At 43.7% G+C, this 22,152-nt stretch overlaps 1 protein-coding gene across 1 annotated transcript in view; it reads left to right on the forward strand.

Moving 5' to 3' along the window:
* LOC135518100 (junction-mediating and -regulatory protein-like) overlaps positions 1 to 22,152 on the forward strand; it is a 61,580-nt gene that overhangs the window by 25,044 nt on the left and 14,384 nt on the right. Inside the window, exon 2 of the mRNA XM_064942996.1 lies at positions 7,953 to 8,126. Within this exon, the coding sequence (XP_064799068.1) occupies positions 7,953 to 8,126 (174 nt within the window). The remainder of the gene's footprint in view (positions 1 to 7,952; positions 8,127 to 22,152) is intronic.

A 22,152-nucleotide genomic window follows, 5' to 3' on the forward strand; every position in this document is an offset into this window, starting at 1 on the left:
GGTCATTGTCCTGTTGAAAAACAAATGATAGTCCTAAGCGCAAACCAGATGGGATGGCATATCGCTTCAGCATGCTGTGGTAGCCATGCTGGTTAAGTGTGCCTTGAATTCTAAGTAAATCACCAACTGTGTCACCAGCAAAGCACCATCACACCTCCTCCATACTTCACGGGGGAACCACACATGCAGAGATCATCTGTTCGCCTACTCTGCGTCTCACAAAGATACGGCGGTTGGAACCAAAAATCTCACATTTGGACTCACCAAACTCACCAATTTCCATTGCTTGTGTTTCTTGGCCCAAGCAAGTCTCTTCTTCCTATTGGTGTCATTTAGAGTTACCAGCCTCAGAAAGTGCAGCCCAAATAAATGCTTCACAGTGTTCAAGTAACAGACGCATCACAACATCAACTGTTCAGAGGAGACTGCGTGAATCAGGCCTTCATGGCCGAATTGCTGCAAAGAAACTACTACTAAAGGACACCAATTAGAAGAAGAGACTTGCTTGGGCCAAGAAACATGAGCAATGGACATTAGACCGTTAGAAATCTGCCCTTTTGGTCTGATAAGTCCAAATTGGAGATGTTTTTGTTCCAACTGCCTTGTCTTTGTGAGATGCAGATTAGGTGAATGGATGATCTCCACATGTGTGGTTCCCACCATGAAGTATGGAGGAGGAGGTATGGGGGTGCTTTGCTGAATACACTATGATTTATTCAGAATTCAAGGAACACTTAACCAGCATGGCTACCACAGCATTCAGCAGCGATACACCATCCCATCTGGTTTGCACTTAGTGGGACTATAATTTGTTTTTCAACACCTACAGGCTGTGTGAGGGCTATTTGACCAAGAAGGAGAGTGATGGAGTGCTGTGTCAGATGACCTGGCCTCCACAATGACCCGACCTCAACCCAATTGAGATGGTTTGGGATGAGTTGGACCGCAGAGTGAAGGAAAAGCAGCCAACAAGTACTCAGCATATATGGGAACTTCTTCAAGACTGTTGGAAAAGCATTCCAGGTGAAGCTGGTTGAGAGAATGCCAAGAGTGTGCAAAGATGTCATCAAGGCAATGTAAGGCTTCTTTTAAAAATCTAAAATCTAAATATATTTAGATTTGTTTACAGTTTTTGGTTACTACATGATTCCATATGTGTTATTTCATAGTTTTTATGTCTTCAGTATTTATTTTACAGTGTAGAACATAGTAAATGAATGGAATGAGTAGGTGTGTCCAAACTTTTGACTTGTACTGTATGTATTGGATAACTGCACAATTATTTAGGCTTTTTGGGGCTTGGCCTCATTAAATGTCTTTAATGTGGGGCTCATTATTTCACCTTTATTTAACCAGGTAGGCTAGTTGAGAACAAGTTCTCATTTACAGTTCTCATGGCGACCTGGCCAAGATAAAGCAAAGCAGTTCAACACATACAACAACACAGAGTTACACATGGAATAAACAAACTTACAGTCAATAATACAGTAGAAAAAGTATATATACAGTGTGTGCAAATGAGGTAGGATAAGAGAGGTAAGGCATTAAATAGGCCATGGTTTCGAAGTAATTACATTAGCAAAGATGAATGTGCAAGTAGAGATACTTGGGGGCAAAGGAGCAAGATAAATAAATAAATACAGTATGTGTCATGTCTTGTTATGTCTGTTCCTGTCCTTTCTCTTCACTCTCTCTCTCTGCTGGTCTTTTTAGGTTACCTTCTCTGTCTCTCATTCTTCAGCTGTTCTACATCTCCTCTAACTAGCTCATTCACTCTTTCACACCTGTTCTCTCTTCCCCCTCTGATTAGGTCTCTATTTCTTTCTCTGTTCCTGCTACTTTCAGTGTCTGATTCTTGTTTGTGTTTTTTGATGCCAGAAGCAAGCTGTCGTCTCGTTTGCTTCCACCTTGTCCTGTCCTGTCGGAGTCTGCCTGGCAGGTGCATCCTGCACTATACTAACGTTCTTTTTGTTCCGCTGACAACGTTGGAAGAGGATTTATGCCATTCCTGTTTTTCATTAAAGAACTCTGTTTTCTGTTAAAACCGCTTTTGGGTCTTCACTCAAGTTCATAACAGAAGAATCAGACCAAGAATGGACCCAGCGGCTCCGGACCCTTTTCACTCCGCCGTCGAGATCCAGGGAGCGATGCTAGGCAGACACGAGGAGGAATTGTCTGCTGCTCGACATGCCGTTGAGACCCTGGCCGTCCAAGTCTTCGACCTCACAAGACAGGTTCACCAACTCCACCTCGATCCACCGCCCACTTCCGGGGTTTCCGAGTCTCCGGAGCCCAGGATCAACAACCCGCCGTGTTACTCTGGGGAGCCCACTGAGTGCCGCTCATTCCTCACTCAGTGTGATGTGGTGTTCTCTCTCCAGCCCAACACTTACTCCAGGAGCGCAGCCCGCATCGCCTACGTCATTTCTCTCCTTACCGGACGGGCGCGTGAGTGGGGCACGGCAGTCTGGCAGGCGAGGGCTGAGTGTATTAACCAGTATCAAGACTTTAAGGAGGAGATGATACGGGTTTTTGACCGTTCTGTTTTTGGGGAGGAGGCTTCCAGGGCCCTGTCTTCCCTATGTCAGGGGAATCGATCCATAACGGATTATTCTATTGAGTTTCGCACTCTCGCTGCCTCAAGTGACTGGAACGAGCCGGCTTTGCTCGCTCGTTTTCTGGAGGGTCTCCTCGTCGAGGTTAAGGACGAGATCCTCTCCCGGGAGGTTCCTTCCAGTCTGGACTCCTTAATAGCTCTCGCTATTCGCATAGAGCGACGGTTTGATCTTCGTCGCCGAGCTCGTGGAAAGGAGCTCGCGTTCTCCGCTGCTCCCCTCTCCACATCACTGCCACCTGCCGCATCACTGCCACCCTCCTCCGCCGGCTCGGATGCTGAGCCTATGCAACTGGGGGTATCCGCATCTCGGCCAAGGAGAAGGAACGGAGAATCACCAATCGCCTCTGTCTCTACTGCGGCTCCGCTGGTCATTTTGTCACCTCATGTCCAGTAAAAGCCAGAGCTCATCAGTAAGAGGAGGGCTACTGGTGAGCGCAACTACTCAGGCCTCTCCTTCTGGATCACGCACTACCTTTCCGGTCCATCTCCGCTGGCCCGGTTCATCTGCTTCCTGCAGTGCCTTGATAGACTCTGGGGCGGAGGGCTGTTTTATGGACGAGACCTGGGCTCGGGAACATGACATTCCTCTCAGACAGTTAGGGAGCCCACGGCCTTGTTCGCTTTAGATGGTAGTTCTCTCCCCAAGATTCAGCGTGAGACGCTGCCTTTAACCCTCACTGTCTCTGGTAATCATAGCGAAACCATTTCTTTTTAAATTTTTCGTTCACCTTTTACACCTGTTGTTTTGGGTCATCCCTGGCTAGTGCGCCATAACCCTTCTATTAATTGGTCTAGTAATACTATCCTATCCTGGAATGTTTCTTGTCATGTAACCTGTTTAATGTCTGCTATCCCTCCTGTTTCCTCTGTCTCTACTTCACAGGAGGAGCCTGGCGATTTGACAGGGGTGCCGGAGGAGTATCACGATCTGCGCACGGTGTTCAGTCGTTCCAAGGCCACTTCTCTCCCTCCACACCGGTCGTATGACTGTAGTATTGATCTCCTTCCGGGAACTACTCCCCCGGGGGTAGATTATACTCTCTGTCGGCTCCCGAACGTAAGGCTCTCGAGGATTATTTGTCGGTTTCGCTCAACGCCGGTACCATTGTCTCCTCCTCCTCTCCCGCCGGAGCGGGGTTTTTTTGTTCAGAAGAAGGACGGGTCCCTGCGCCCATGCGTGGATTATCGAGGGCTGAATGACATAACAGTTAAGAATCGTTATCCGCTTCCTCTTATGTCTTCAGCCTTCGAGATCCTGCAGGGAGCCAGGTTTTTCACCAAATTGGACCTTCGTAACGCCTACCATCTCGTGCGCATCAGGGAGGGGGACGAGTGGAAGACGGCGTTTAACACTCCGTTAGGGCACTTTGAATACCGGGTTCTTCCTTTCGGCCTCGTTAACGCTCCAGCTGTCTTTCAGGCACTAGTTAACGACGTCCTGAGAGACATGCTGAACATTTTTGTTTTCGTTTACATGGACGATATCCTGATTTTTTTCTCCGTCTCTCTCGATTCATGTTCAGCACGTGCGACGCGTCCTCCAGCGCCTTTTGGAGAACTGTCTTTATGTGAAGGCTGAGAAGTGCATTTTTCATGCCGCCTCTGTCCCTTTTCTCGGTTCCGTTATTTCCGCTGAGGGCATTAAGATGGATCCCGCTAAGGTCCAGGCTGTCATTGATTGGCCCGTTCCTAAGTCACGCGTCGAGCTGCAGCGCTTTCTGGGCTTCGCTAATTTCTATCGTCGTTTCATCCGTAATTTCGGTCAGGTGGCAGCTCCCCTCACAGCCCTTACTTCTGTTAAGACGTGCTTTAAGTGGTCCGTTTCCGCCCAGGGAGCTTTTGATCTTCTTAAGAATCGTTTTACATCCGCTCCTATTCTTGTTACACCTGACATCTCTAGCCAGTTTGTTGTTGAGGTTGACGCGTCAGAGGTGGGCGTGGGAGCCATTCTTTCTCAGCGCTCTCTCTCTGACGGCAAGGTCCATCCTTGCGCGTTTTTCTCTCATCGCTTATCGCCGTCAGAACGTAACTATGATGTTGGTAATCGCGAACTGCTCGCCATCCGCTTAGCCCTAGGCGAATGGCGACAGTGGTTGGAGGGGGCGACCGTTCCTTTTGTCGTTTGGACTGACCATAGGAACCTTGAGTACATCCGTTCAGCCAAACGACTTAATGCGCGTCAGGCTCGTTGGGCTCTGTTTTTCGCTCGTTTCGAGTTTGTTATTTCTTATCGTCCGGGCTCAAAAAACACCAAGCCTGATGCTTTATCTCGTCTCTTCAGTTCTTCTGAGGTCTCCACCGACCCCGAGGGGATTCTCCCTGACGGGCGTGTTGTCGGGTTGACTGTCTGGGGAATTGAGAGGCAGGTAAAGCAAGCACTCGCTCACACTCCGTCGCCGCGAGCTTGTCCTAGGAACCTTCTGTTCGTTCCCGTTCCTACTCGTCCGGCCGTTCTTCAGTGGGCCCACTCTGCCAAGTTAGCCGGCCACCCCGGCGTTCGGGGTACGCTCGCTTCCATTCGCCAGCGTTTCTGGTGGCCCACTCGGGAACGTGACGCGCGTCGATTTGTCGCCGCTTGTTCGGTCTGCGCGCAGACTAAATCTGGGAACTCTCCTCCTGCCGGCCGTCTCAGACCGCTTCCCATTCCCTCTCGACCGTGGTCTCACATCGCTTTAGATTTTATCACCGGACTGCCTTCATCAGCGGGAAGACAGTTATTCTTACGGTTGTCGATAGATTCTCTAAGGCGGCTCATTTCATTCCTCTCGATAAGCTCCCTTCTGCTAAGGAGACGGCTCAGATCATTATCGAGAATGTTTTCCGAATTCATGGCCTTCCGTCTGACGTCGTTTCCGACAGAGGCCCGCAGTTCACGTCTCAATTTTGGAGGGAGTTTTGCCGTTTGATTGGGGCTTCCGTCAGTCTCTCGTCCGGCTTTCATCCCCAGTCTAACGGTCAAGCCGAACGGGCCAATCAGACTGTTGGTCGCATTTTACGCAGTCTTTCTTTTCGTAACCCTGCGTCTTGGTCAGAACAGCTCCCCTGGGCAGAGTACGCCCACAACTCGCTTCCCTCGTCTGCTACCGGTCTATCCCCTTTTCAGTGTAGCCTCGGGTACCAGCCTCCGCTGTTCTCATCTCAGCTCGCCGAGTCCTGCGTCCCCTCCGCTCAGGCTTTTGTCCAGCGTTGCGAGCGCACCTGGAAGGGGGTCAGGTCGGCACTTTGCCGTAATAGGGCGCAGACTGTGAGGGCCGCTAATAAGCGTAGGACCAAGAGTCCTAGATATTGTTGCGGTCAGAGAGTATGGCTCTCCACTCAGAACCTTCCCCTTAAGACAGCTTCTCGCAAGTTGGCCCCGCGGTTCATTGGTCCGTTCCGTATTTCCCAGGTCATTAATCCTGTCGCAGTGCGACTTCTTCTCCCGCGCTATCTTCGTCGCGTTCACCCGGTCTTCCATGTCTCCTGTGTTAAGCCCGTTCTTCGCGCCCCGCTCGTCCCTCCCCCCATCCTTGTCGAGGGCGCACCCATCTACAGGGTTCGTAAGATTTTGGACATGCGCCCTCGGGGCCGTGGTCATCAGTACCTAGTGGATTGGGAGGGGTACGGTCCTGAGGAGAGGAGTTGGGTTCCCTCTCGGGACGTGCTGGACCGTTCGCTGATCGATGATTTCCTCCGTTGCCGCCAGGTTTCCTCCTCGAGTGCGCCAGGAGGCGCTCGGTGAGTGGGGGGGTACTGTCATGTCTTGTTATGTCTGTTCCTGTCCTTTCTCTTCACTCTCTCTCTCTGCTGGTCTTTTTAGGTTACCTTCTCTGTCTCTCATTCTTCAGCTGTTCTACATCTCCTCTAACTAGCTCATTCACTCTTTCACACCTGTTCTCTCTTCCCCCTCTGATTAGGTCTCTATTTCTTTCTCTGTTCCTGCTACTTTCAGTGTCTGATTCTTGTTTGTGTTTTTTGATGCCAGAAGCAAGCTGTCGTCTCGTTTGCTTCCACCTTGTCCTGTCCTGTCGGAGTCTGCCTGGCAGGTGCATCCTGCACTATACTAACGTTCTTTTTGTTCCGCTGACAACGTTGGAAGAGGATTTATGCCATTCCTGTTTTTCATTAAAGAACTCTGTTTTCTGTTAAAACCGCTTTTGGGTCTTCACTCAAGTTCATAACAGTATGGGGATGAGGTAGTTGGATGGGATATTTACAGATGAGCTATGTACAGGTGCAGTGATCTATGAGCTGCTCTGACAGCTGGTGCTTAAAGCTAATGAGGGAGATATGAGTCTCCAGCTTCAGTGATTTTTACAGTTCGTTCCAGTCATTGGCAGCAGAGAACTGGAAGGAATGGAATGTATGTAATGTATGGCTCATCAGGCTGAAGTAGCATCACTCTTGAATTTTCGGTCAAAGCTTTAATCAATGCTTTATTATGCTTTTGAATGACACTTACGGTTTTGGCAGGAAATACCTGGTTACCTGGGAGAAAAGTGATTTATTCTCGGGATGGAACACTTTGTCAAATACCGGGAAAATATTCAACCCTAGTTGTTCCGATATATGATTAAATTGACTATCGTGAAATGACATTGACGATATATAGTGTAATGCAAGACTATACACTATTGGAACTTTACAGATCACAACTGTGCAGTTTTATTAGTTAGGTTAGTCAGTTTGTTCAAAATGAAGTCTAAATGAATGAATTAAACCTTGTTTTTTCTGCCGTACTAAGATTATTTAATGAGAATGTTACGATAATATCATAAATAAAGGAAAAAAATGTCACAGTCTGGAATGATCTAGTCATTAACGGAGCAAACCAATTTAAGTACCATATTGTAGAAGAGGTCTCCCCAAGTATTTCTCAACCTTAATGGCCACAGACACATAAACATTTACACATGCTCACACACATGTATGCTTGTGCACTGCACACATGCTCAAGCCTTCTCATTTTACCAGTACTGTAACTTTTGGTAAATACTTTTTTTCTCTCTGTGCAGCTGGTGAAAGAGCTCTTTGTTTAGACAGCCATTATGAAATTGTCTGTGCTGGTGCTGGGGCTGAGACCACCACACACTGTGCCAGTTACTCCTGTGAATCAGCAATGGAACTAGTTTCAACACAGTCTGAAATATGAGCTATTCCTGACCATTGTTAGCGCCTTTCCTATAACACCTTATTCAGAGGCACAGAATAAACTTCTTCAAACTTTGCCCCATCTTTTCCAGTTTCTTCTTCTAATCCTTCTAAACCAGTCCGGCTGCTAAAATGTTTTATTTGGTTCCTTTTTATTTGTGATGTTTTGCTGAATTGTTTAATGATCTTCTTTGTGGGTGTGTAGCTGCTGGAGAGGCACCGGGCCATGGAGAGTATGGTGGAGCTGCTGCAGGTGTATCCAGAGGAGGATGAGGCCTATGGAGAGTTACTGGAAGCTACAACACAACTCTACCACTACCTGCTACAGCCCTTCAGAGACATGAGAGAGCTGGCCATGCTGCGCAGACAGCAGATCAAGGTAACACACACACACTAGGGCTGGGCGATATATCAAATTAATTTGATACATTTGAATTCATGGGGCCTCCCGAGTGGCGCAGCGGTCTAAGGTACTGCATCACAGTGCTAGAGGCATTACTACAGACCTGGCTCATTCCCGGGTTGTGCCACAACTGGCTGTGGCCGGGAGTCCCATAGGATTGCGCACAATTGGCTCAACGTTGTGAAGGTTAGTGGAGGGTTTGGCCGGTGAGGGCTTTACTTGGCTCATCGCGCTCTAGTGACTCCTTGTGACGGGTGCGGGTGCTTGCGGGCTGACCTCGGTCGCCAGTTGAATGGTGTTTTCGCCGACACATTGGTGCGGTTGGCTTCCGGGTATAGCTGGCGGATGTTAAGGAGTGCGGTTAGGCGGGTCATGTTTCGGAGGACTCATCACTCCACCTTCTCCTCTCCCGAGCATGTTGGGGAGTTGCAGTGGAGACAAGATTGAAAAAGGCAAAAAATAAAAGATTTTATGTTTTAGCACAATGTTCCAAATGACTATTACAAGAATCAAGGTTTTTATTTTTTCCCCAATTTTATGAGTTTGTCTTTTTGGGCTTGTCTCTTTCGCTCCTTCTGTGCTGTGTGCACCTTCACACACAGACACCAAGCCCCTCCCTCTGCCACTCACAACATCAAAGACGAAAGATCATCATCTTCCTCTCTGATAACAAGCAGTTTCAACTTGCTATTTGCATTTGAGGTTTGGGCCAATGTAATCAGTCATATGGACACCGAAACAGATTGAGACAATATTTTATTGTAATAGAGGATAACCTAATGATAACCTTTTTATGTCTTATCTGCAGAAATGTAAAACAGAGAAGACTAAAACGGAAGTATCAATGAACATGATTGGGGATAATTAATGGTCAGTTTCTGTTGTGAGTGGCACCATGTACCTCTAACAGCATTTTAGCCACAAACTGTTATACTAGCTGTCTAGTCTGTGTTATAGAAATGTGCAATGAGCATAAAAAGACGCAGTTATATAAGGAATTGGCAACTCGTTCTCATTCTGAGAAATAAGCATATTATTATCCTTGATTTCAACATCTAAACATAGTGAACAGGCTGTGTTTTTCAAACAGTTTGAGTCAGACAGGATAATGTATTCATAACAGTTCAAGTGTTCTACCTTGTTAGCTAGCAAATAGAACCAAGTTGTCTAGACTTTAAATATAAAGATTAGTTGGCTACTCACTAGCAGGTGTGCTTGTGCTTGAGAGATTGTTTATGAGACCTGTGTTAATGTTATATACTGCCTGCTACCAGAAGTTAGTCATTATTAGTGGATGTGCATTGAGCATGGTTCTGGTAAACATTTTAACAAAAGGGGCAGTGATTATTGCAAAAAAAGTAGGTTAAACTATTTAGATAAAAATACAAATCCAGAACATTGTATGATTTTTAAGTAATTAATTTGCATTTTATTGCATGACATAAGTATTTGATACATCAGAAAAGCAGAACTTAATATTTGGTACAGAAACCTTTGTTTGCAATTACAGAGATCATATGTTTCCTGTAGTTCTTGACCAGGTTTGCACACACTGCAGCAGGGGACCTTGCGTGCGCTGCAGGATTTTAATCCATGGCGGCATAGTGTGTTACTAATGGTTTTCTTTGAGACTGTGGTCCCAGCTCTCTTCAGGTCATTGACCAGGTCCTGCCATGTAGTTCTGGGCTGATCCCTCACCTTCCTCATGATCATTGATGCCCCACGAGGTGAGATCTTGCATGGAGCCCCAGACCGAGGGTGATGGACCGTCATCTTGAACTTCTTCCATTTTCTAATAATTGCGCCAACAGTTGTTGCCTTCTCACCAAGCTGCTTGTCTATTGTCCTGTAGCCCATCCCAGCCTTGTGCAGGTCTACAATTTTATCCCTGATGTCCTTACACAGCTCTGGTCTTGGCCATTGTGGAGAGGTTGGAGTCTATTTGATTGAGTATATGGACAGGTGTCTTTTATACAGGTAACGAGTTCAAACAGGTGCAGTTAATACAGGTAATGAGTGGAGAACGGGGGCTTCTTAAAGAAAAACTAACAGGTCTGTGAGAGCCGGAATTCTTACTGGTTGGTAGATGATCAAATACTTATGTCATGCAATAAAATGCAAATGAATTACTTAAAAATCATACAATGTGATTTTCTGGATTTTTGTTTTAGATTCCGTCTCTCACAGTTGAAGTGTACGTATGATAAAAATTACAGACCTCTACATGCTTTGTAAGTAGGAAAACCGGCAAAATCGGCAGTGTATCAAATACTTGTTCTCCCCACTGTATATATACAGTAACAGTCAAAAGTTTGGATTTTAGATTCAAGGCAAAGGGTGGCTACTTTGAAGAATCTAAAATCTCAAATATATTTTGATTTGTTTAACACTTGTTTGATTACTACATGATTCTATATGTGTTATTTCATAGTTTTGATGTCTTCACTATTATTCTACAATGTAGAAATGAGTAAAAATAAAGAAAAGTAGGTGTCCAAACTTTTGACTGGTACTGTAGTACAGTGCAAATTACAATACAAGATGTATACAATGGCTGTGTCTCTTCACAGTCCCCTTTGTTCAGTAAAGTGTTCTTTTGTCTGTTTTTTTGTACTGTTTTTATTGCTAGTTTTGAGTTACCTGGGGTGGCAGAGAGTTCCATGTAGTCATGGCTCGATTTAATACTGTGCTTTTCCTAGCCTCTGTTCTGGGGACTGTGAAGATACCTCTGTCTCAAGTTGTATCGATGAGTGTCCGAATTGTGTGCCAACTGCTTGAACAGAGAGTTTGGGACCTTCTACACATCAAAGACCAATAGTGACGCAGTCAACTCTGAGCTAGGAGAGACTGACATGCGTGTTACTGACAATTTACCTCCGTGTACATATAAGTGCGATACGTGCTGCTTTGTTCTGGACCAACTGGAATTTACTTATTTCCTTCTCTGCCGAACATGACCACACAGTTGGGCAGTAGTCTAGGTGCGACACAACTAGGGCTTGTAGGTCCTGTCTTGTCGACTGAGATGTCAAGAAGGTAGATCAACGCCCTATCATGGACAGACCTCTCCACATTTTAGCAACGAATGAGTCTATATGTTTTGACCATGACAGCTTGCTATCTATGGTTACACACAGCCGTTTAGTCTCCTCAACTTGCTCAATAGCCACATTATTCAATACTAGAGCTGAACAAGGTATAGCGTTGAGCTAATGATTTGTCCAAAAGTGATGCTTTTATTTTATATTATATTTAGCACCAGTCTATTGATAGAGCTCCAGTCAGTTTTAGAATGGATAACTATGTTAACTGTCTCTGTTATTTTTTTAAACCTTTGCAGCCAATGTGAATATTGTTGAGTTGTCAGCATACATAGACATACAGGCTTTATTCAAGGTCAGTGAAAGTTCATTTGTAAAAACAAAACGATAATGGCTCTAGCCGGCTGCCCTGCGGTACACCACACTCAACTGAATTTGCATGAGAGAAGCTTCCGTGAACGAAAATCCTCTGTGTTCTATAGGTAACTCTCAATCCACAATAAGGCAGAGGATGCAAATCCAAAACACCTACGTTTTTTCAGCAATAGTTTATGATCAATGACAAAACTACACTGAAGTCTAACAAAACAGCTCCCACAATCTTCTTACTATCAATTTATTTCAGCCAATCATCAGTCATTTGTGTCAGTGCCGAGCACATTGAGTGCCTTTCCCTATAAGCATACTAAATGTTTTGTTGTCTGTAAAATAACTTTGTATTTGATTAAACAAAATTTTTCTAAAAGTTTGCTAAACATTTGTAACAGGATGATTGGTCGGCTGTTTGAACCATTAAAGGGTGGGCCAAAAGCTTGTTGACAGACAGCAGCATACACTCTAATACACATTATTTCTTAAGTCCTATCTACTGACATTAGGGTTAGCTTCTGTGGCTAACTGGACTGACGAGATGGTGGGATGAAATTGCTCCTAATTTTGTTGTTGTCCTACTCCACTGTAATGGTTAAGGCTAAGCTGATGCTAGGTATGTGGCTAACACTAACCTCTACCCGCAATATGATGGTGTGTGTGTGTGTGATGGGGGGGATCAGATCAGCTGAGCCCGCCTGCCTTCCTGCCCAGAGCAGCTTAACCAACAGTAGAAGTATTAGTGCTGTGGTCAGTACTCAGGCTCTAAACCAAACCAGGCTGGAATACTGCTCAGCACACACATACACCTCTCTTCTCTTCAGCTGCTTATCATTCTGTTCAGTCTCTTTCTCCCACTCCCCTCTCGCCTTACTCTCTGCCTCTCTCCCCCTCTTTCTGTCTCTCTCCTTCCTTTCCTTGCCCTCTCCCCTCTCTCTCTGAGGGTGTTGTGTTAGTGAGGATTTTGTGTTATTTTACTCATCTCTTGTGAGGGTTCAGCCTATAGTCATGGAGGTTGGGGTGATTTCCCCTGTTTGTCTTTGGCCACATCACATTCTTCACCCAGCATGGCTGTCTGTGGCGCTGCACTGGTCACACACATACATGCATACATGCATACATACATGTCCATGTGTAAGGGGAGTTCCTTCAGAATACAATGCAGCATTATGAGATCCAGGAAGAACCTGCTTCCCGGTAGGTACAGATCTAGGATCATTTGGGAAGGATTACCCTCCCCAAATCCTAACACCAACCATTTGGAGGAGAAACGCTGAACTGACCTTGAATCAGCGTCTAGGGTAGGGTAACCCTGTGAGATATGCAGGAAGGATCTGGGCTCGTTGGATAATCCTACCAGTGTGGTCAAAGCTGCTTCACTGATCTGCTCTCCTCTAGTACACCTGCCAGATGTCCAGAACCTGGAGCAATGATATGTCTCAGTAATCCTGCCTGCCTACCAGGGTTTCCGTTAGCCGGTAGCAGCCGGCCTTCGTCCGGTAAACAAATGAAACAGCCAATAAATAAAATTGGCAAAAATCTCATTGTGAATCTCAATCAATTCATTAATGGAAATACCAGTCGATGGAAATACATTTGACTGGTCATGCTTATCGGTCTATTGGTTCATTTGCATAATTTGGTGTAATTAAATTGGCGCGTTTACAGTATATTTGTTATGCATCTTTTTTATCACACTCATACAGCATACAGATACAGAGTCTTTAAGTGGAAAATCTGTCAGACGCTGCTACAGCATCTTGCGGTGCTTTCAAGACATCTTGGAACTCTGAAAAATACGATGTGAAATCATGACGTCAGAGATCTTCAGGTTGGAAAGTCAGAGCTCTAGAAAGAGTTCCCGAGTTGGAATTCCTAGTTGGGTGACTGTTCAAATAAATGTTTGTAGTCAGAGCTCATAATACAAATTATGAGGCATTTGTAGTCAGAGCTCATAATACATATTATGAGGCATTTGTAGTCAGAGCTCATAATACATATGAGGCATTTGTAGTCAGAGCTCATAATACATATTATGAGGCATGTCTTTCCTTGCTTCAAAGTAGCCTAGAGGATTTTCTCACTTTCTAAATGGATATTTTCATCTCTGTCACATGAAACTGTTGGCATGTGCAGTGCCTTTTTGACAACTGTGTTTTCCTGCTAATTGTATTATGGAAATCACATTCCCGCATAGTCTACTGCCTTGTGCGCATTGCTACACTTATAATGTGAAGAAATAATAGTTTATCAACATTTTAAGCTAAACGTTCTGATCTGTTGCATTTTAACATATTTGTCTATGTATCCAAGGCCTACTGCTTGTTTGAATTTGAGATCTATTGTCCTACAACTGTCTGTTTGGAATATGACATGTCTTTCTCAAAGAGCTGACCAATAGACTAGGTAGCCTAAACTTTTCTAATATAGTAGATTGACATAGGCAAGTGATTTTGCTGTTCCTTACTTGTCTTGTTAGCTGAGGAAAGGTAAATGTGGACAGTTATTTTAACATGTTCAAAGTGCACATCAGAATTGGGTAAGAATGATCGCACATTGTTGCATCCTTGACATGCCTGTTCTGTTAAGATAAATGACCATAGATTTCTGTCATTCTGAGCGCTGTGGGTGTACGACCTAATCAGGTTACGCACTCAATGCATATGGGTCCGGTACATTTCTAAAATATCTGGTAAATTTAAAATGTTGCCGGTCAAATGTCCAGCACCACATTTTCCTACCGGAAACCCTGCTGCCTACTGGGCTCTAATAAAGGAGAAAGTGCTTAGTGGGCTTGCTGGTAGTCCATTGTTAAATGTTAGATTTATAGGAGGAGCTGCAGTACTGTATATTCTATCCACCATAGAAACCCAGAACTGTTGGTTCATCTTAGTTAATATCTAAGGTTTCCACACACTCGTCCTTATTTGTGATGACAATTTCAAAATATAAGTAAATCCTAAACTCTGCTATATCATGAGCTAAGTAGATCCGTCTGGGGTAGTTAGTCAGAAGGACTATTTGATGCTTTAATCCTGACTCAGCCTCAGTCCAATCACCTGTTGCCCTCAGGTGAAACCAACGAGCCAACGGCTGGAAACAAAGCTGTATGCAAATGAACTCCAATACCAGACGGGCCAGTCAGTTCTTGGTTGGGAGGATGTTGGATGTTGTGTTTTCTCCCAGACTGATGAGTCAGTAGAACGGCCCTGCTGTATACAGCTGGCTGTTTCATTAAAGGAGGAGTCTGTGTATCACTGAGAGGAAGGAAGAGAGAGAGAGAGAACAGGGGGAGGGAGAGGAGAGACAGGTGGGAGAGGACAAAGAGGGGAGGATAGGGTATTTGCATGTGTTTTGCATTGTGCTTGATGTTCAAATTGGTAAATAGTGCAAGTAATGTGAGGTGAGAAATGTAATGTGTAGAGATGAGGGTAGGTTAGGTAGTCTCAATAGACTGCTATCAATGTCCCAAGGGAGAGATATAGCCTACCTGCTAAAGTCACAGCCTCCTCTTACCTTCTCTGGGAGGGTGAACACACACACACTGTGTCTGTGCTGACGCCTATTGTCCTAGTCGAAGGTGTAAATAAAGCCTGTCACCTCTAGAAAGGAAGAGGATGACAAGGCCAATAGTTATATTTAGCTGCTTGAAGCTTTGCAGATGGGAATGAATACAATTGAGCAGACACATTATCTTATGATGAGGAGTTGCAATGGTCTGAACAAAGGCCTAAAATGAATAGCCGCCACCCTCCAAATGAGGGTAGATTTTGGCATTGGCGGTTAAGATGTCTATTTCCCCAGCCACATTGGTGGGTGGTCAGGGCTCCACAGTGCGAACATTTCACTCACATTTGTGAGAAAAATAGTCAAGTATGACCACATTTATAGTAAAATAAATGCCCTAGTAGCAGCTTTCAAAGTATTTCTGATGTTTTGTTTCATAGCCGGTAACTTAATCACACAACAAAGACCTATGAACCCTATATAGCCTATCCCACATCGCGCTGCGACACTGCCTGGCGTGAAGAGTTGTGGAAGATTCATTTTTAGAAGCCCTGCGCACAGGCATAAAAGTTGGTCTAATTTACTTGAAACAAAAGTCTACTGAAGTGAGAGTTTGTTCTTGTGTTTCTTGGCTATTTACATTGTTTTGTTCACAAGCTAGGTTGTTTTACAATGTTTGAGTTTCAACTGCTAGGGAAGAGAAGACAACACAGATACTAGTCACTCTCAATCTCACAGGCACAAACATGACCCAAGTCACATTACCACAGTAATCTCCAGCCCTTAAAGAGGCAGATGAACATTTGTCTCATCTGTGATAATTTGGTTAAAAAAACTCAAGTCACAAAAAATTACATTAAACAAATCAAATTATTAGTTGTCACACACACGTGTTTAGCAGATTTTATCGCGTCTGTAGCAAAATGCTAGCTCCAACAGTGCTCCAATGTTTCTAGAGCTCCAACAGTGCAGTAATATCTAACAAGGTATATCTAACAATTTCACAACAATACACACAAGTCTAAAGTAAAGGAATGGAATTAAGAATATATAAATATTTGGCGAGAAATGTCAGTGGCATAGACTAAAACACAGTAGAATAGGGTAGAATACAGTATATACAGTTGAACATTGGCAACTCGGTTAGGACATCTACTTTGTGCATGACACAAGTAATTTTTCCAACAATTGTTTACAGACAGATTATTTCACTTATAATTCACAGTATCACAATTCCAGTGGGTCAGACGTTTACATACTCTAAGTTGACTGTGCCTTTAAACAGCTTGGAAAATTAAAATATAATGATGTCATGGCTTTAGATGCTTCTGATAGGCTAATTGACATAATTTGAGTCAGTTGGAGGTGTTCCTGTGGATGTATTTCAAGGCCTACATTTAAACTCAGTGCCTATTTACTTGACATCATGGAAAAATCTAAACAAATCAACCAAGATCCTCAGAAAAACAATTGTAGACCTCCACAAGTCTGGTTCATCCTTGGGAGCAATTTCCAAATGCCTGAAGGTACCTCGTTCATATGTACAAACAACAGTAGACAAGTATAAACACCATGGGACCACGGAGCCGTCAAACCGCTCAGGAAGGAGACCCGTTCTGTCTCCTAGAGATGAATGTACCTTGGTGCGAAAAGTGCAAATCAATCCCAGAACAACAGCAACAGCTGTTGTGAAGATGCTGGAGGAAACAGGTACAAAAGTATCTATATCCACAGTAAAACAAGTCCTATATCGATATAACCCAAAGTCCGCTCAGCAAGGAAGAAGCCACTGCTCCAAAACCGCCATAAAAAAAAGCCAGACTACGGTTTCCAACTGCACATGGGGACAAAGATCATACTTTTTGGAGAATTGTGCTCTGCTCTGATGAAACAAAAATAGAACTGTTTGGCCAAAATGACCAACGTTATGTTTGGAGGAAAAAGGGGGAGGTTTGCAAGCCAAAGAACACCATCCCAACCGTGAAGCACGGGATCGCCACATAATATTGTGGGGGTGCTTTGCTGCACGAGGGACTGGTGCACTTTACAAAATAGACGGCATCATGAGGAAGAGAAATTATGTGAATATATTGAAGCAACATCTCAAGACATCAGTCAGGAAGTTCATGCTTGGTCGCAAATGGGTCTTCCAAATGGACATTGACCCCAAGCATACTTCCAAAGTTGTGACAAAATGGCTTAAGGACAACAAAGTCAAGGTATTGGAGTGGCCATCACAAAGCCCTGACCTCAATCCTACAGAACATTTGAGGGCAGAACTGAAAAGGCGTGTGCGAGCAAGGAGGCCGACAAACCTGACTCAGTTACTCAAGCTCTGTCAGGAGGAATGGGCCAAAATTCACCCAATTTATTGTGGGAAGCTTGTGGAAGGTTACCCGAAACGTTTGACCCACGTTAAACAATTTTAAAGGCAGTGCTACCAAATACTAATTGAGTGTATGTAAACTTCTGACCCACTGGGCATGTGATGAAAGAAATAAAAGCTGAAATAAATCATTCTCTCTACCATTATTCAGACGTTTCACATTCTTAAAATAAAGCAGTGATCCTTACTGACCTAAGACAGGTACTTTTTTACTAGGATTAAATGTCAGGAATTGTTTGGCTAAGGTGTATGTAAACTTCTGACTTCAACTGTACATATGAGGTGAGTTATGCAAAATATGTAAACATTAAAATGACTAGTGTTCCATTATTAAAGTGGCCAGTGATTTCAAGTCTATCACCAGCACAGCTCGTGATAGCTATTTAACAGTCTGATGGCCTTGAGATAGAAGCTGTTTTTCAGTCTCTCGGTCCCAGCTTTGATGCACTTGTATTGACCTTGCCTCCTGGATGATAGCGGGGTGTAAAGGCAGTGGCTTGGATGGTTGTTGTCCTTTATGATCTTTTTGGACTACTTGTGACATCGTTTCCTGTAGGTGTCCTGGGAGGCAGGTAGTTTGCCCCAGGTGATGCGTTGGGCAGACTGCATCACCCTCTGGAGAGCCCTGCGGTTGCGGGCGGTGTAGTTGCCGTACCAGGCAGTGATACAGCCCGACAGGATGCTCTCAATTGTGCATGTGTAAAAGTTTGTGAGGGTTTTAGGTGCCAAGCCAAATATAATGAACCACAATTATTACTTCTTACTTGTCATACATTTATTGTTTTAGAAACATTACAAAGCATACTCATCTCTTTTTTTGTTTTGTTGTGTTGGTGTAATTGTAGCTCCAAAAAATATTTGGGCTGGTAGAAAATCTGAGTGTCTGGTAGATTTTTTTAATTTTATCTACCTGCCACAGTGGCTGGTGGACCAAAAAGTTAATTTTAGGCTCGGGTCTAAACTGATAATGGGTATCGTTAGGCAGGCTTTTGTTCAAGCCCAGCAATAACTACAATTTAAGTAATCAACCTATTGTGGTTTTCAAATCGCCAATTTTGATTACTGTGTTAGAGCTGGGTTGGAACAAAAGCCTGCACACACTGCAGTCTATCAGCACTAGAATTGCCCATCCCTGAACCCTAGCCCCTGCCAACATGCCAAGTGGAACAAGTGAATGAGGGATCTGATGAATGAAGGCATGAAGTGAATGAGTGTCGAGGACAAAGGAGAGCAGGTATAGGATGAATGGTGCATTGTGGGAAGGACATATCGCGTGTTGGAGTGATGCAGCGTGGGTATTCTGTTACAGCCAGGGTCAGAAGGCATGCATTAATAAGTCATGTAGCTTCTGTAACCTATTGACCGGTGGCTATGTAGCATAGGTAGGAGGAAGAACATTAACATTCCGGATGATAAAACTCTGTGTGTCTGTGCTCTGTGTGTGTGCTAACGTTCCCCACTCCCAAAGTGATAGAAGGCAGTTTTAAGCATTTGTGATAAGGACCATGACACCGTGACACTGGTCTATCCGTAGTTATCTCAGTCTATGGCCCTGGAAACAGACCTGATTGCTATTTCTGCCTCATTCACTTTGACACCAGCTGTCTGAAGCTGCAGATTACATAGTGGGCTGTAGAGGACGTGTGGAAAGATGGGCAGAAGAATGAAGGTATATTGTAGTGTAGTTCTATTACTGGAGGTAGTGTCAATGTGTGTGTATAATTTAGTGGTGTGGGATTAGGTCATGGATAAATAGGGTGTCGTGTCTGAGATGAGACCCACACCACATGGTCCACACCACAGTGACACAGCAACGAGGAAGTGATGGCTGAGAGGGGGAGCGGCTTACTGGACCAGGTGGCAGACTGGACAGAAAACAACATAAAGACTCTCTGACATCATATCCACTATTCTATTCGCATCTCATTATTCCATCCTCATACTTCTATTCTAGATTTCCCGATAACATAATCTATTCATGTCTTTAGCTCTTTCACTCCAAGAACACCTTATCTAACCAGAACCATGCCTAACCCACCTAGGCATACACACACAGACAACAGTCAACAACAAAATCAGGGAAACGGAGAACAATGGAATAGTAGAAATTGTGTATTTTACATGGGGTCAATAGCCCTTGGAAGGAAAGTCTGCAGTGAAGTGACTAGCCCGTGTTTACAGTAGGCTTATTTCTTTTAAGATGGACATCCCTATTGTTAGGGTGTTTCCATAGTTCCACAGCAGGATGTGTGGCCCAGATGTTAGTCAAAGTCTAAATGTTATAGTTTTTGTAGAGGGCTAATATTCCCTCTCTATTGGAGAATGGATACCCCAGCACTAAGGTCATGTCTAATTTTGTGGGACTGACTGAGTACTCTCCCTTTATCTTGCCTTTTCTCACTATAAAACACTCTCTGTCTCTCTCTCTCTCTCTCTCTCCCTCTCTGTCTCTCTCTCTCTGTCTCTCTCTCTCTCTCTGTCTCTCTGTCTCTGTCTCTCTATCTATCTACTCTCTCCCCCCTCTATCTAAGTCTTTCTTTCCCTCTGTCACACACACTCAGCATACAGTTTGTTGGCTGATGTGAACCACTCAGGTCAGGTGTGGCGTGCTGTTGATTTCTTGTGTGTGTGCAGCCTGCGTGCATGCATGCATGTGGCCTGTGTGTGTGTGAGAGAGCGAGAGCGCCTATACAGACACATCTGTTTTACATTGAGATATTAACATATGAGTGAGTGTATGTAGTCTTGCAGTAAGCAAAATTATGTCGAAAAGACGTCTTTCCATTTTCAGTTCTGAATGAAAGTTGAAAATATATATTTTATGGACGTTGAAAACATGTATTTTCAGGATGTTGAAATGAAGTTTGTTTTCAGTTCTGAAGGAAAGTTAAGAAGACATAATTTACAGAAATTGAAAATCCGTTTTTTTGGTCATTGATTCTATGGCTGAACTTCAACTGCACATACAGTACCAGTCAAAAGTTTGGACACACCTACTCATTCAAGTGTTTTTCTTTATTTTTTAAAATGTTCTACATTGTAGAATAATAGTAAAGACATCAAAACTATGAAATAATATATGGAATCATGTAGTAGCTAACAAAAAGTGTTAACTTCACTAGGGTAGGGGGCAGCATTTGGAATTTTGGATGAAAAGCATGCCCAAATTAAACTGCCTGCTACTCAGGCCCAGAAGATAGGATATGCACATAATTAGTAGATTTGGATAGAAAACACTCTAATGTTTCCAAAACGGTTAAAATGATGTCTGTGAATATAACATAACTGATATGGCAGGCAAAAACCAGAGGAAAATCCAACCAGGAAGTATTATTATTTTGAAAGGCTGTTTTTCCATTGAAAGCCTATCAACCATACAAAGACTTAGGACCCAGTTCACGGTCTCTATTGCTTCCTCTACATGTGGCCAGTCTTTAAGTATGGTTTAATTCTTTTACTCTGAAAAATGAGGGAGATACAGCACTTTCAATCAGTGGCCAGTGGAAATTTCCATTCATCAGCCATGCGCCTGATCGGGAACGTGCCTTTCTTGTTTCTCCTTTCCCATTGACAAAGCTTTTGTCCGGTTGAAATACTATTGATCATTTATGACAGAAACAACCGGAGGATTGATTTTAAACATCGTTTGGCATGTTTCTACTAACTTTTATTGTACTTTTTAAAAACGTTTCTTCTGGAATTAGTGCACGTGCCTTCTGCATTTGGATTACTGGACAAAACGAGCAAACAAAAAGGAGGTATTTGGTCATAAAGAGGGACATTCTCGAACAAAACTAACATTTATTGTCGAACATGGAGACCTGGGAGTGCCACCAAATGAAGATCATCAAAGGTAAGTGATTAATTTGAATGCTTTTTCTTTCCTTCGCTGGAAAATGGCTATATGGGTTTCTGTGGCTAGGTGCAGACCTAACATAATCGCAAAGTGTGCTTTCTCCGTGAAGCCTTTTTGAAATCTGACATAGCGGTTGCATTAATGAGAAGTTTCTTTATTCGTATGTTAACACTTGTATCGTTTATCAATGTTTATGATGAGTATTTCTGTAATTTGATGTGGCTCTCTGCACTTTCACCCGATGTTTGTTTGAGACAATGCATTTATGACCATAACACGCCAATGTAACTGAGATTTTTGGATATAAATATGAACTTAATCAAACAAAACATACATGTATTGTGTAACATGTAGTCCTATGAGTGCCATCTGATGAAGATCATCAAAGGTTAGTGATTAATTTTATCTCTATTTCTGCTTTTTGTGACTCCTCTTTGGCTGGAAAAAAGGCTGTATGGTTTTCTGTGACTAGGTGCTGACCTAACATAATCACATGGTGTGCTTTCGAGGAAAGAAATCGGACACTGTGGTTGGATTTACAAGAAGTTTATCTTTAAAATGGTGGATAATACTTTTATGTTTGAGGAATTTTAATTATGGGATTTCTGTTGTTTTGAATTTGGCGCCCTGCAATTTCACTGGCTGTTGTCGAGGTGGGACGCTAGCGTTTCATCATAGCGTTTCATCATAGCGCTTAATGGTTTTTGCACATGCACTTGAAGAAACTGTCAAAGTTCTTGACATTTTCCGGATTGACCTTCATGTCTTAAAGTAATGATGGACTGTCGTTTCTCTTTGCTTATTTGAGCTGTTCTTGCCATAATATGGACTTGGTCTTTTACC

This window comes from Oncorhynchus masou, chromosome 28 (genome assembly GCF_036934945.1).
Source record: "Oncorhynchus masou masou isolate Uvic2021 chromosome 28, UVic_Omas_1.1, whole genome shotgun sequence".
NCBI lineage: Eukaryota > Metazoa > Chordata > Actinopteri > Salmoniformes > Salmonidae > Oncorhynchus > Oncorhynchus masou.